The 12,203-nt window shown below is 41.2% G+C and overlaps 1 protein-coding gene across 1 annotated transcript in view; it reads left to right on the top strand.

Moving 5' to 3' along the window:
* The first annotated feature begins 2,054 nt into the window (after positions 1 to 2,054).
* cdh13 (cadherin 13, H-cadherin (heart)) overlaps positions 2,055 to 12,203 on the top strand; it is a 419,656-nt gene continuing 409,507 nt past the window's right edge. Inside the window, exon 1 of the mRNA XM_053677941.1 lies at positions 2,055 to 2,249. Coding sequence (XP_053533916.1) covers positions 2,205 to 2,249 — 45 coding nt within the window. The 5' untranslated portion in view covers positions 2,055 to 2,204. The remainder of the gene's footprint in view (positions 2,250 to 12,203) is intronic.

Raw genomic sequence — 12,203 nt, 5'->3', positions numbered from 1 at the left:
GTCTCTAAAACTAAAAAAGAAAATGTTTTATTCTCTACATGAGTAGAGAATAAAAGTAGGAGTAGACAATCAATGGGTACTTCAGAATCAGAATCCTGACCTCAATTTACCTCAAATACTATAATATTTTCTGAAACATAGAGGTCAAGGAAATATTTCTGAAAACATAAATTCGACTGTTTTATATCGAGAAATGTATTAAATATATTTTACTCATTGTTCAGAACTAATGATTGGATACAGCTCAGAGTTCAGTTTATAATAATGACCTTATTTTATCTTTAATTCAGTAAGGTTAATAATGTGCATGTCTCATAACTGTATAGGAAGTAGCCTAAAGTAGTTAAGCATCTTCACAAAGAAAAATGACCCTGAGTTGCAATCCTGGGTCAGTAATTTAAAGCAAATTTGCATTAATAACAAGAGAAAAGGGTGACACTCTGGTGTAGTGGGTAGCATTTCCACCTGACAGCTCCAGGGTCCTGGTTTGATCCTGAGCCCGGGTTTCTGTTTCACATATTCTCCCCATGTTCATGTGGGTTTTCTCTGAATTCTCCAGTTTCCTCCCTCCTCCCAAAAGCAGAGGTGGTTCAAGAGACTATGGGGCCCCCAGGCAGGAAAATGCACACAGATTTCCTGCAAATTATTTCCTCCCTACTGCCATTACGTTACCCAGATCCCATGATAAACAATCAATACAATGAACCAACTATAGTATAACTGTCTGAAATTGTTATTATATTATCTACAGTATGTGGTACTAGATCAAGCTTCGTAAATAGATATACCATGTTTACATCAAAATGGCTATAACAGAACACCGTTGGTAAAGTTCAGGCTTTTATGCTCAGTATATACTTTAAAAAGACCAAGCTGTCAAGACAGTTTGAGCAAAGTGACAAATCCTACCAATTAAACAGGGTAAATACTTAACATTAAGAGCTCCAAACTGAGAGCCAATGCCTGGCTAGCTGCTTGCCTGTCAAAATGATGTTGGGCTAGCGTTACATTACTTTATACTTTAGCCTACACCCATCCATCCATTTTCTGTACCGTTATCCTACACAGGGTCGCGGGGAGACTGGAGCCTATCCCAGGGAACTTGGGGCACAAGGCGAGGGACACCCTGGACAGGGTTGGAATCACACACATTTACATGCTAAAGACAATTTAGAGATGCCAATGAGCCTATCAATCTTCATTTTGAAAAGTAAGAAAATTTTAAATGAACTTCTACAAGACGAACATGCTCAACAGATTGTGCCCAGTTCCTGGTATAGTGCTATACATTACTTTATTTTGAGATTTGACCTTTTCATGGACTTAATTTCATGCTTCAGGGGGCTCTCAAAAACTGGGGACCCAAATAATTGCTTGTTTTGCCTGTCCTATAGCTACACCTCTGCCAAAAATATGCCAGTAGGTGGATTGGTTACTCTAAATTAGCTTAGGTGTGAGTGTGTAAATGTGTGTGCGTGATGCTTGGCAATGGACCGGCATTCCATTAAGGATGTATTAGTGCCTCACTGCCAGTATTCTTGAGATAGGCTCTGGATCCATTGCGACCCAGACTAGGATAAAGCAGCTGCTGAAAGTTAGTGACTGAGTGTGTGGATTTGTGTGCATGGTGCCCTGTGACAGACTGGCATCCCATCTAGTGTGTATTCCTGCCCCATGACCAGTGTTCTCCAGATAGGATCCACAACCCTGACCAGGATAGAGTCGATACCCAAGTCGAATGAATGAACAATAAGATTTGTCAGTGTGCAAAAAAAAGAGCAGTTTTCTTTGTTTCAATAAATGCATCCCTAATACAATTTATCACGGTGCTTATATACAGTACATGCAAGCTTATTAAAAGCTAGTGCTAATAAAATTAGACATGCTTAAATAAATCATCCTCATACAATAATAAACAGGGAATTCTTTGGCAGTCTAGCTCACATTAAACCCCCCCACGCTTATATTTGCGTGCAGTGTCCGCGCGTGCAGGAGGATATCCGCCCCTGTAAATCTATTGGTCGCAGATCGGGCACCTCTATCCAATGCCTCAGCGCGCGAGGCTGCACTTGTAGTGTGGAAGGAAGTTGGCTCGAGGCTTCGTGGCTTCACTCTTCGCAGCGCCACTTGCACTCCGGCATTATGAGCAGAGCTGGCCAGAGCTGCGCGCCTTTCTGAATTTACGTGTCGAGTGATTAGAGATCATGGAGTTGGGAGCCCGCGTCCTCGTCGCCTTCCTCGCCTCCCAGGTAAAGCACATTTCTGTGCATGGAATAATCGGGCTTTTTGCTGCTCTTCTTCTAGTGGATCTGGACCGCCGTCCTTGATTTGTGACTCAGATTGTCAGTTGCGTTGTGGCATTTAATTTTAGACTTATGTTCAGATTGCCTTATCGTGCGCGTGATCATGCATCTCTTTATCACGTTTTTGTGTCAGGCATGAGTTGTGCAGTGAAACAAGTGAATAGATCAGATTGATTAGGAAAACTCGTTTTTTTTTTTTTTTTTTTGCATAATCTTTTATATGCATTCACTTGGTGAATGCATGGGTATTTGTTTGTTTCTTGGAAGAGATACGGAATGCAGAACGCTGTTTTTAGCGCGAGCGAAACTCAACTCTGCTTCGCATCTATATTCAGCTCAGGTCCGAAGTTCCTTTGGCTCCGTTCATTAGGGGCGAACGCTGTGTGTGTGTGTGTGTGTGTGCGCGCGCCCGAGAGAGAGAGAGAGAGAGAGAGAGAGAGAGATATTCACACCGCGTTCCCTTTTTTCTCGACTGAATTGAGATAAGCGAGCTAGAACGAGCTTTCTCTTCTCTCACTTTCAGAATGACTCAGATTTGATCTGTGATTTTTTTTAAATGCAAGTCAATTTGGATATATTCTGGCTCAGGAAGAAAAAAACTGCTTCATTAGTCGACACCTGCTTTTAGCTTCAACTATCTAATCTATATCGAGCTTCTCTTTAAATGATATTAGTTAATATTTTTTGTTTATTTACAATACGTTATAATGGCTGCTGATATCTATATTACGCATGGATTTTTTTTGTTTTACACTTGTGTTTTCATATTAGTTTTACTGCATGGTGATGCCCAACAGGTGCCAATAACTCTATCAGTATAAAATATTCTAATAATTTATTCGGATATATCTTTAGGTGTTCATAGTGACTTGAACTCTCAGTATACTGCGGCTATATTCCTGAATGGAGTTATTCCTATTATAAATATCCACGCACAACGTATGGCCAGATTATGGCAGATATTAATCTAATATTAGTCTGTAGGCACTGAGCAGAATGCTGGTTTAATTCCAAAAACACGTCAATCCCTATATAGGCTACATAGGGGATGAAATATCTATTCGGCGCACTATGCGTCCGAGGGGTTTAAGGATGTGAGCTCATGTCTGTGGAGAGGTCGTGACTGGGTAGAGCCATGTCTTTTTCTTGACATAAACTATTAGATGTTGATGATATTGCACAGGTGCGTGTAAGATGCGAAAGTTTTCCGCTGTTAGTCGCGCGTGAGCGGCACGGATTCCCGAGGTGCTCCTCTTCCGCGCTTCCCGAACTTTTCCCGGAAGTGCAGACCTTTTCCATCAGTCTGTCTCGCCTTGCGTTTCTTCTGTTTCATTTCCTAGACAGACAAAAGTGTGTCTCCAGAACAGCATAGGTTAGGATCACCATCGTGACGATTACGCAGTCTTTAGTGCGGATGTATTATGTTTTGCAGGTGGTTTTTGTGTCTCTTGAAACAAAAAAGAACAACAAAAAAGATACCGCGCCTCCCAGCAAAAATAATAGCATAATAGGTTGTTTTTAAACTCTACCGGGTCCACCGTGAGCTTTTCTTCTTTCGCACGTTTGTCTTTGTCGCTCCGTGTGCGTTCGAGTGAAAGCAATCTTATTTATAGGCGCGCAGGTAGGGCGCCAATTCTCTCTTGCGCAGCAGCTGCTGGGATTTTTTCCCTCGACCATAAATCCCTGCGTTCAAAAGCAAACGTGATGCAGCAGAGAAATCACAACCGTGTCTCTCTCTCTCTCTCTCTCTCTCTCTCTCTCACTCACTCACTCACTCTCAGCCTGTCTCACTCTCTCTCTCTCAACCTCTCTCACTCTCCCTCAATCTCTCTCTCTCTCTCTCTCTCTCTCTCTCTCTCTCTCTCTCTCTCTCTCTCTCGCTGTCTATCTCTCTCTCTCTCTCACACACACACACACACACACACACACACAATTTCAGCATCAACTACAGTATGTCTGAAATCCCACTTTATTCATGCTACAGTGCAATATTTAGGTATCTTTGTCATTAATAAGTAATGTCTGAAGTTCCATGATAACATCCTTAACTCCGGAATCGTTCTCTCTTTGCCCATCTGAGACTCTCTCTCTCTCTCTCTCTCTCTCTCTCTCTCTCTCTCTCTCTCTCTCTCTCTCTCTCTCTCTCCTTAGTGTTTATTTATTTAACTTTCCTAGGAAATCACTGGCTGACAGGAACTTTCAGAAGAGGGGTCACACGACCATGCCCTTTATTTAACAGTCAGCACATGCAAAACCTAATGTCTGGTGCATTCGTGTATACGTGTATGGATGCAGGTAATCTCCATGCTTTACACGTCATATCTGACACGTTCAGAACTGTCTTGCATTGAGACACAACTTTATTGAGCTCTGTGTTTGAACAGTTAATAACCCCCTGTATGATGATGTCATCAACATCAGCATCACACCTACAATAAGTCCGAAATTGCACTTTATTCATTTTACAGTGCAAAATTTAGGTAGCTTTGCTTTCAGGTAATGTCAGAAGTGGCATGAAGACACAGAAACTGTATTCAATCCTGAACTCTGTCTGTGCATGCATGCTATATGTTCATCTTGTATTTTTGTGAGAGGGTCACCACCAAAAAAAATAAATAAAAAAAATCAAATGCCAGTAGGTGAATTGTTATGTTTTATATATATTGCTCCACTGTGGGTGGGTGTGGTTCCCCGTTATGTTCTGTCATCCCATTCAGGGTGTGTTCCTTTCTTGCGCCCAGTGTTACTGAGATTTGGATCCACCACAGCCCTGACCAGGATAAAGAGCTTACTGAGGATGAAGGAATGATTGGATTCATGGATAGATGGATGAATGGGTGAATTGATGAAGTAATGTCTGAAAGCTAATGTAGACATAACATAGGTTACTTTAAATCGTCCCAGTGTCTGGTACTGCAGTCTCGGCCAGGGTGTGTTCCCCCTTTCCGTCCACTGTTCCAAAAATTTGGATAAAGACCAGGATAAAGCACTTACTGAAGATGAATGAATGAGTGGATGGATGAAGTAATGTGAACATCCAGCACACTCATGAAATCCCACAATGCACTACATTTACGATATGGTCACAGTATGGTACCATAGGGAACACTGCACCTCCATAATACTCTTTCTAGCTTTTAGGGAATAGGGAATCGGGTGGCATGTATGACACAGGGATGGTCTTACTGAGACTGAGAAAGATAATGGAATAAAGGAAAGGGAAGTGGATGAAGTATTCATTGAATTAGTAACAGGTGTATAAGTGGGACCTCACCCAATTCACCCCAAACCCAAAATATTCACCCAAAATATTGGCCACACACAAAAAACGTGCTTCATTAATGCTATTTTGATGCCTTTCACAATGACTAGAGATGTTATTTGGTTGAGGGTGCAAGTTTACAGCTTTGTCACATCAATCTAAATTTCCACCAAGGAGGTGAATCTGTGATGTTATCATAAACAGTAACATGACTGATATGTGCTATAGCACCTCCAGATTTATCTCCACCTGCAGTAATGTGTAGAGCCTGTTAAGCCTAGAGAGTTTTAGTGTGTTTGAATATATGACAAAATATGGTGACACATGTCAATGTTTGTTGTTAACATTTGCATGATTGGCATCATTCTTGCACATATAGCCTTTCATACTGTCACAGCAGAAGAATTTTCTGATTGTTTAGACAAATAGTTGCCCTTTTTTTTTGCTGCTTCCCAACCTCTAAGTGAGAGCAAAAAAGTTTTAATTACTGTGATGGTTGGTGGTGGAGTGCGGTAAGGTAATGGAATATTTTTATCTATAGAGAATTCAACGGCGGAACTCGACGGCTTGTGTGTTACCCCTCTGTGTCAGCAGGGCAAAACGGTTTGTGCTCTCATAGACAAGAAAGGCATGATTCAGTTCAGTGAAATTCTCTAACCTGACTTCAATATCTGCATTACTCTCATGTGGTGCAATATTGTAGTCAGCACTATGCATCCAGAAAGGAGATCAAGCTTATTCGGTGCAATTATATTTTATTTTACCCCAAAGCACATTTTTAAAAAAGCTTCAGAGTCACAATCTGTTTCTGAATTTACAGCTCATTCATTTTCTAAATTACAGCAGGCTATTTGCAACTGTTTTCAAGAATGAACACAACAGGTGAAATACATTACTAATCAGCTTTCCATTATACGTAATTTATGATTCATGTTACTGACAATGTAAAGACTAAAAGTGAAGGCTCAGCGCTAGATCGTTCCCCATTTGCCCCATTTTCGAGTCAATATCCTGTGAGGATAATAAGAATTTTCAGTCATTTGTGCTGCTGAATCTCTGAAAAGAGCGTCCTTTGCGTAGATCCTCTTTTATTCCGCCCCCCTCCGGACAAGGTCACCGCTGGACCCTTTTGATCACAGTCCTAATTGGAGAACTCCTTCCTTGTTTTGGTGTTGGCGTATGTCTGTGTCCGGGTGCATGTCTTGATTTTAGATGAACTCTAGAAATAATGACTGAATATTGGGTTGTGTTTGTGCTAAACCTCACAGGTCACACTCATGATCAGACCTAGAGAAGAGGTATTTCATTAAGCACTCTTTGATGTAGTGGGAACGAACCACAAAAAAATTCTTGTATATCAGAGATGCTGTTTTTTTTCAGACTTCCATAAAGGCTAATAATGAGTGATATTAAAGCAGAGAGCCTTATACGGCTTTTTGGATATTGAATGGAAATGGTTTGCGTCATCTGGGTTCCGATGCTATTTCAGTCATATAATAGTAAATAATTACACAATCTTCCTTTTTTCTGCATAAAGGAGTACTGACTCATCCTGACATCAGCTCTCTATCCTATCTTTTCTTACTGACAGGGCTCAGTAGTTGGTAGTAACAAATTTCATTTTTACTAAATTTACCAGGTTTCACCAGGTTTTGCCCTTCTGGTATACCCTTGCAGTCATGCGTCTTACGCATGGTGTTGTTCCACAAGGGGAAACATTAATTGCTCTGTTTTATGCTCCTTTTTTACTCTGTGTTAACTGTGAGGAGGAAAGGTGAGCAGGAGATTAGGAAAGAATGTTAATTTCTGGAGCTGCATTTGCTCATCTCATCGATATCAATTACCTGGAAGGTTGTCCGGTCTAAATTTATTAGGCATAACTATCTGAACGAATGATTGAGCAAACGAGGAAAAAGGAATGAAAGCTCTTGTGCTCCAAGAGATTAGAAGAGTCTTTGAAAGTGTCCTCCAACATCATGTGACATCTAAGGAGTGCATGCATTGTTGTGTGTCTGAAATTTGTTCCTTTTCACCCAATGTTTAGGAAAAAAATAGATTCATACAGAGCATGAAATAGCACTGCCATTTTCCTCATACTCATAATGTCTTGATGTGCCATTCTCTTTTACTGTCACTCCATCTCTTTCTCATTCCCATCTCTGTTTGCAGAGCTCATCCTTACGTCAGGAGGATAATTGCCAGGAAATCTGAAGAAACAGATTTGTCTAATCCATTGCTCAAACACACAGTGTCACACACAGAGAGCAAAGCCACATCGACACTTCATCTTTTGTCTCCCCATCAGTCTTTATTTCCATTCATCTCATATTTTTTCCTGAGTTCACTCTCAGTTGTTCATAGGCTCTCGCTCTGTGAAAAACCACTTCGTCTTCCTCAGACACTGTTGCAGGGGAGTTGGTAAATATGGATAGCTCTAGGTTTGGCACTGTGATTCTATTCACCACATCCTGATGAGTTTTGGATTTAGGTTGTTCTCTCACTCGCTTTCTCTGTCAGTGGGAGATCAGTGGAGTTGCGGAGTGGAGTTTTTCACTCACTGTATCTGAGGTGTTTCTGCATGTTTTGCAGTGAGAGTGGCTCGCTCTCCATCACGTTGTGTATGTGTGTACATTTGTGATTGAGTAAACCAGCACCTGTGGGGCCAGAGTCAGTGTTGGGATTGCTATCTGAGACAATCAGAGACCGACGCTGTTTCTTTGGCTCTCTCTTTTGGAGACTGATTTGGCTGTGAATGGGGAGAAATGTCATGGCGAACAGGGTGCATGTTTATCTCTAGATGCTCATGCTGCGCATTCCCTCAGGTGTTAAAAGCAGGGCAGAGAATACTAATGGGAGGACTGATGGAGTTTGCATAGCAGGCAGAGCATCTCCATTTATATACTATGTGTGTGTGTGTGTGAGAGAGAGAGAGAGAGAGACAGACAGACAGACAGACAGACAGACAGACATACACACACACACACACACACACATACACTTTCACATCTTGCGAACATAGCTTCACACTCAACAGATGATAGATTACGTCCATTTGAAATCCATCCACATAATCTTGGAGTGTCTGTGTCACAACCACCTTTCTGGCGCATCAACGTACTTACAGTCTGGAAATCAATTTACAGTCAATTTGCAGGGTGGAAACTAAAGCCTCACTGTAATCCTAGATGCCTTGCTTGCAGGACTGATGCTTGGGTTCAGCGATCATCCATGTCTAAGTGGTGTCCAGCTCTCCCTGTCTCTCATATCGGCTAAACTGTGCGCAGAGGTCTTGTTTGCTCTTAGCCTGGGTATGTAACTTGATGGGAAACAGGCAGCGATATGTGTAGCCGACCATTCATTGCTGTGTTTTGTGTTTCACGCTGTGTTTTATCTTCCTTCTGCTGTCTTTTATTCTTGCTGATCCCTAGGGTTCTGTCTAGGCCAAGTGTCCCAACCTGGTTGGATCAGTCAGTCACAGTATCCACTCTGTCTCCGCACTATCCACTCCCACCATCTAGATGGCGACATAGTGTCTTATGGGATGAGCAGAAGTGTAAGACAAGGCTGAACGACAATCACTATGTGTGACTGTGTGTTCCAATTTGTTTTTGGAAACAGACAGCAGAATATAATAATTTTGGCTCTCAAAGGATCAACACCATCGTTTGAGCTCTCTGTGAAAGTGAACAGAGCTCAGTATATCTTAGCTGCCTGGAGAGTGTCTCCCACTCGACTAACAGGAAAGGCCTGGGGTTTTAAAAGGAGAGCTAGAATAGTGCCAAAGCTTGGCTCTTGCTTTGAGCTTCAGCGGCATTCCTGCAAACACAATCCAGTATTCTGAATTTGTGCGTTTGCGACTCTTGATCTTTATACAGCTGAATGGAGTGTAGGCAACACCCCAATGACTGGCACAGTTTAATTCACTCAATTCAGATACTCAGCTATTTATCTGGCAAGCATTTCTTGCATTCCTTGAAAATGTATCATCATGACCTTGTCACATTTCTTGCCAACTCTTAGCTTTCTGTAATTTACAATGTACAGCATATGAAGTGGCTATATAGTGGCTTTATAGTACAGCATTATAATACAAAACATTCAGTGAGTGCTGTAGATAATTCCTGTTATTTTTCAAAAGAAAATGCATTTACTTTCAGTCTTCTTTTTTTTGAGACTTTTGACAGATGTATGAACCCTTATATAGATATTGTTCAGTGTTCAGAGCTTTGCATAGAAATAAAATTACACATTTTGTTCAACCTTCCACATACAAGCTGGGAAATTTGCACCTTTATTTATTTTTTAATTTTTATTTTTTTTACTATTTGTAATCTGATTGGTATCTCTAAATTGTCCATAATGTGTGAATGGGTGTGTAAGTGTGTGTGTGATTTTGCCCTGCGATGGGTTGCAACCACATCCAAGGTGTCTCCTGCCTCAAGTTCCATTCCATAGGCTCCAGGCTCCCTGCGACCCTGTGTAGGATAAGCGGTATAGAAAATGGATGAATGGATGAATATTTAGGATGTGTTAGTATTGTGTACAGGAATTTGCAGAGTTTTTTTTTTATGATTTTTGCGGCCAAAAATGTTTGATTTTGCTGCAGATTTTTTCAAACTTTGCAGTGTTTTGCAAAGTTTTTTGTGCTTTTTCTGTGGAAATTGTTTTGCATAGTCTTTCGCAGTGATGTTTGTTGGTAAATGAGACCTTTTAGCTGTACTCATGTTCGACACACTTGAATCGAAGAGGGCTTTGGCTGAATGTCCGTTGTGATGACGTTACATGACATGTCTTGGCCCAAATATGAGGTAACCGAATGTTGTCGAGTTTGCTTGATTTTGCTTTCATTTCTGTGATCACAGAATCACAAAATCCTGGAGGGACTGATTGGTCTGTATGTTCTGTATTTTTCTTATTCCTGTGAGCAGTTAGCAGTTGCCTGTTGCGCTAATGTTACAGGGCGACATCGCTAGTGGAATGTTACAAAGGTATGTTCAAGTATAAGTGAAAATGGCCAGGTTTGACTGTTTACACACAAACAAAAGAGCAGGAGCTTCCTTCAAACTAGAAGTATTGCTGACTGCAAAAGTTCCAGAATGTAATGCAGCTTTACAATGCAGTTGTGCTGAGTTACAGCAGAGACTCAGCTAGTCAGCTATCTATGAGCTCATGAGCTCAATGTTGTTGACAGTCATATTTGCATGAAAGTCTGGTCTTTGGAAACTGATATGTATACAGTGTACAGATGATAAGTCGAAAGAACTGGACAGACTAAAGGACTAAAGCTCTGCTGAATCTGTCTGTGTAGGCAGAAATAAAGCAAGAGTTAAATCCCAGTGGCTTTTCTATCGGCGGGTAGTCAAATGGCATTTGATGGCTCAGTTTCACTTATTTTATATTCCATCAGAGGATCTGTTTTTAGCTGAAGTGTGTGTAATAAATGTTTTCCTCACACACTGTGTAGATTAAGTTTAAGCAGAGGCATTCATACAGTGTTATTATATAAAAGAAAGGAGTTTTGTAAAATGCTTCATTTTGGAGCTTTTGAAAAGATGCGTCTTATGTTTTACTGAGCACTAAGCCTATCCTCGTATAAACATCTAACATGCTTTGAAGCAACATGTACTTTTCCAAGAAAAGAAGGCGAATCCTCAAAGCTGGAGCAACCTTTTAGCTTGATTACAAAAAGCCTCCGGCATGATGCTGATGTGGCAGTGACGCTTGCTTGATTAGCGTATTAAAAATCTGCGGGTGTCTTAGTCATTAAGCAGCTTTGCCTGGCTATTTTTGGGGGACAGTTTGGTGGGGTATTGTTGTGGAGGAGGGATGGGTTGGAGTGACTGAGCTGATATGGTACTGGAGGCTTTTGGAATGTGCCTGTGTACAGCTGGATGTCAAGCGACTTGGTGTTTGCTCTCAGTAGGTTTGGCTGTGTGCTCAGCAGGCGGCCGTGGCCAATGAAGGCATGCGGTGTGGTACATCATTCTGCTGCTGGGGGATTTAGGAGCAGTGCTGAGGAGTCAGAGGATGACATTAATGCTCAAAGCTGGGGTAAGCCCAGATACTGATCTGAGCTTCAAGTTCAGGGTATTTTTAGACAATATCAGGTTAGAAGTGAAGTGATTAGTTCCTGTGTCCTTCCTCTTTTTTTATTCCTGTGAGGTGAGACATTTTTTAATTAAAGGTTTTTTCATTAATAGGAAGACCAAGAAGCTGTACTGCAGAGGATATTAATAGAGTCTCTGAGGTTCAGGAACCTCACCTGTAATGAAATCTTATGTTGTCAGTTTTGCAGTTAAATAACCTCTTGTGGATTTGTCAGGTTTTGCAGTTTGATGCTTATTTAAGCATTGTATGGTCCACATTTGAAGATGGATCTGTTTGTGCTCTGGATGCAGTCAAATATGCATGCCGCTGGATATGATTTTCATTAGGATTTCATGTCTGGCCTGTCACATCCTCTGCAGACTCTACACGCTTTGCTGGACACAATTTCCTGCCCCCGTAAAAGCTGATTTTACCTTTATTCCTCTGCTCTGTCCTTGACACATGCAGATGGGCTGGACATGCAGTATGCATACAGTATTGGAATAAAAACTGAAAAGCAAATCAGCTGAATTTCTAGCTAAATTATCGGA

This window comes from Ictalurus punctatus, chromosome 4, assembly GCF_001660625.3.
Source record: "Ictalurus punctatus breed USDA103 chromosome 4, Coco_2.0, whole genome shotgun sequence".
NCBI classification, from domain to species: domain Eukaryota; kingdom Metazoa; phylum Chordata; class Actinopteri; order Siluriformes; family Ictaluridae; genus Ictalurus; species Ictalurus punctatus.
Note: the sequence above shows the minus strand (reverse complement) of the source record. Positions and strands in the feature narration are given on the sequence as shown.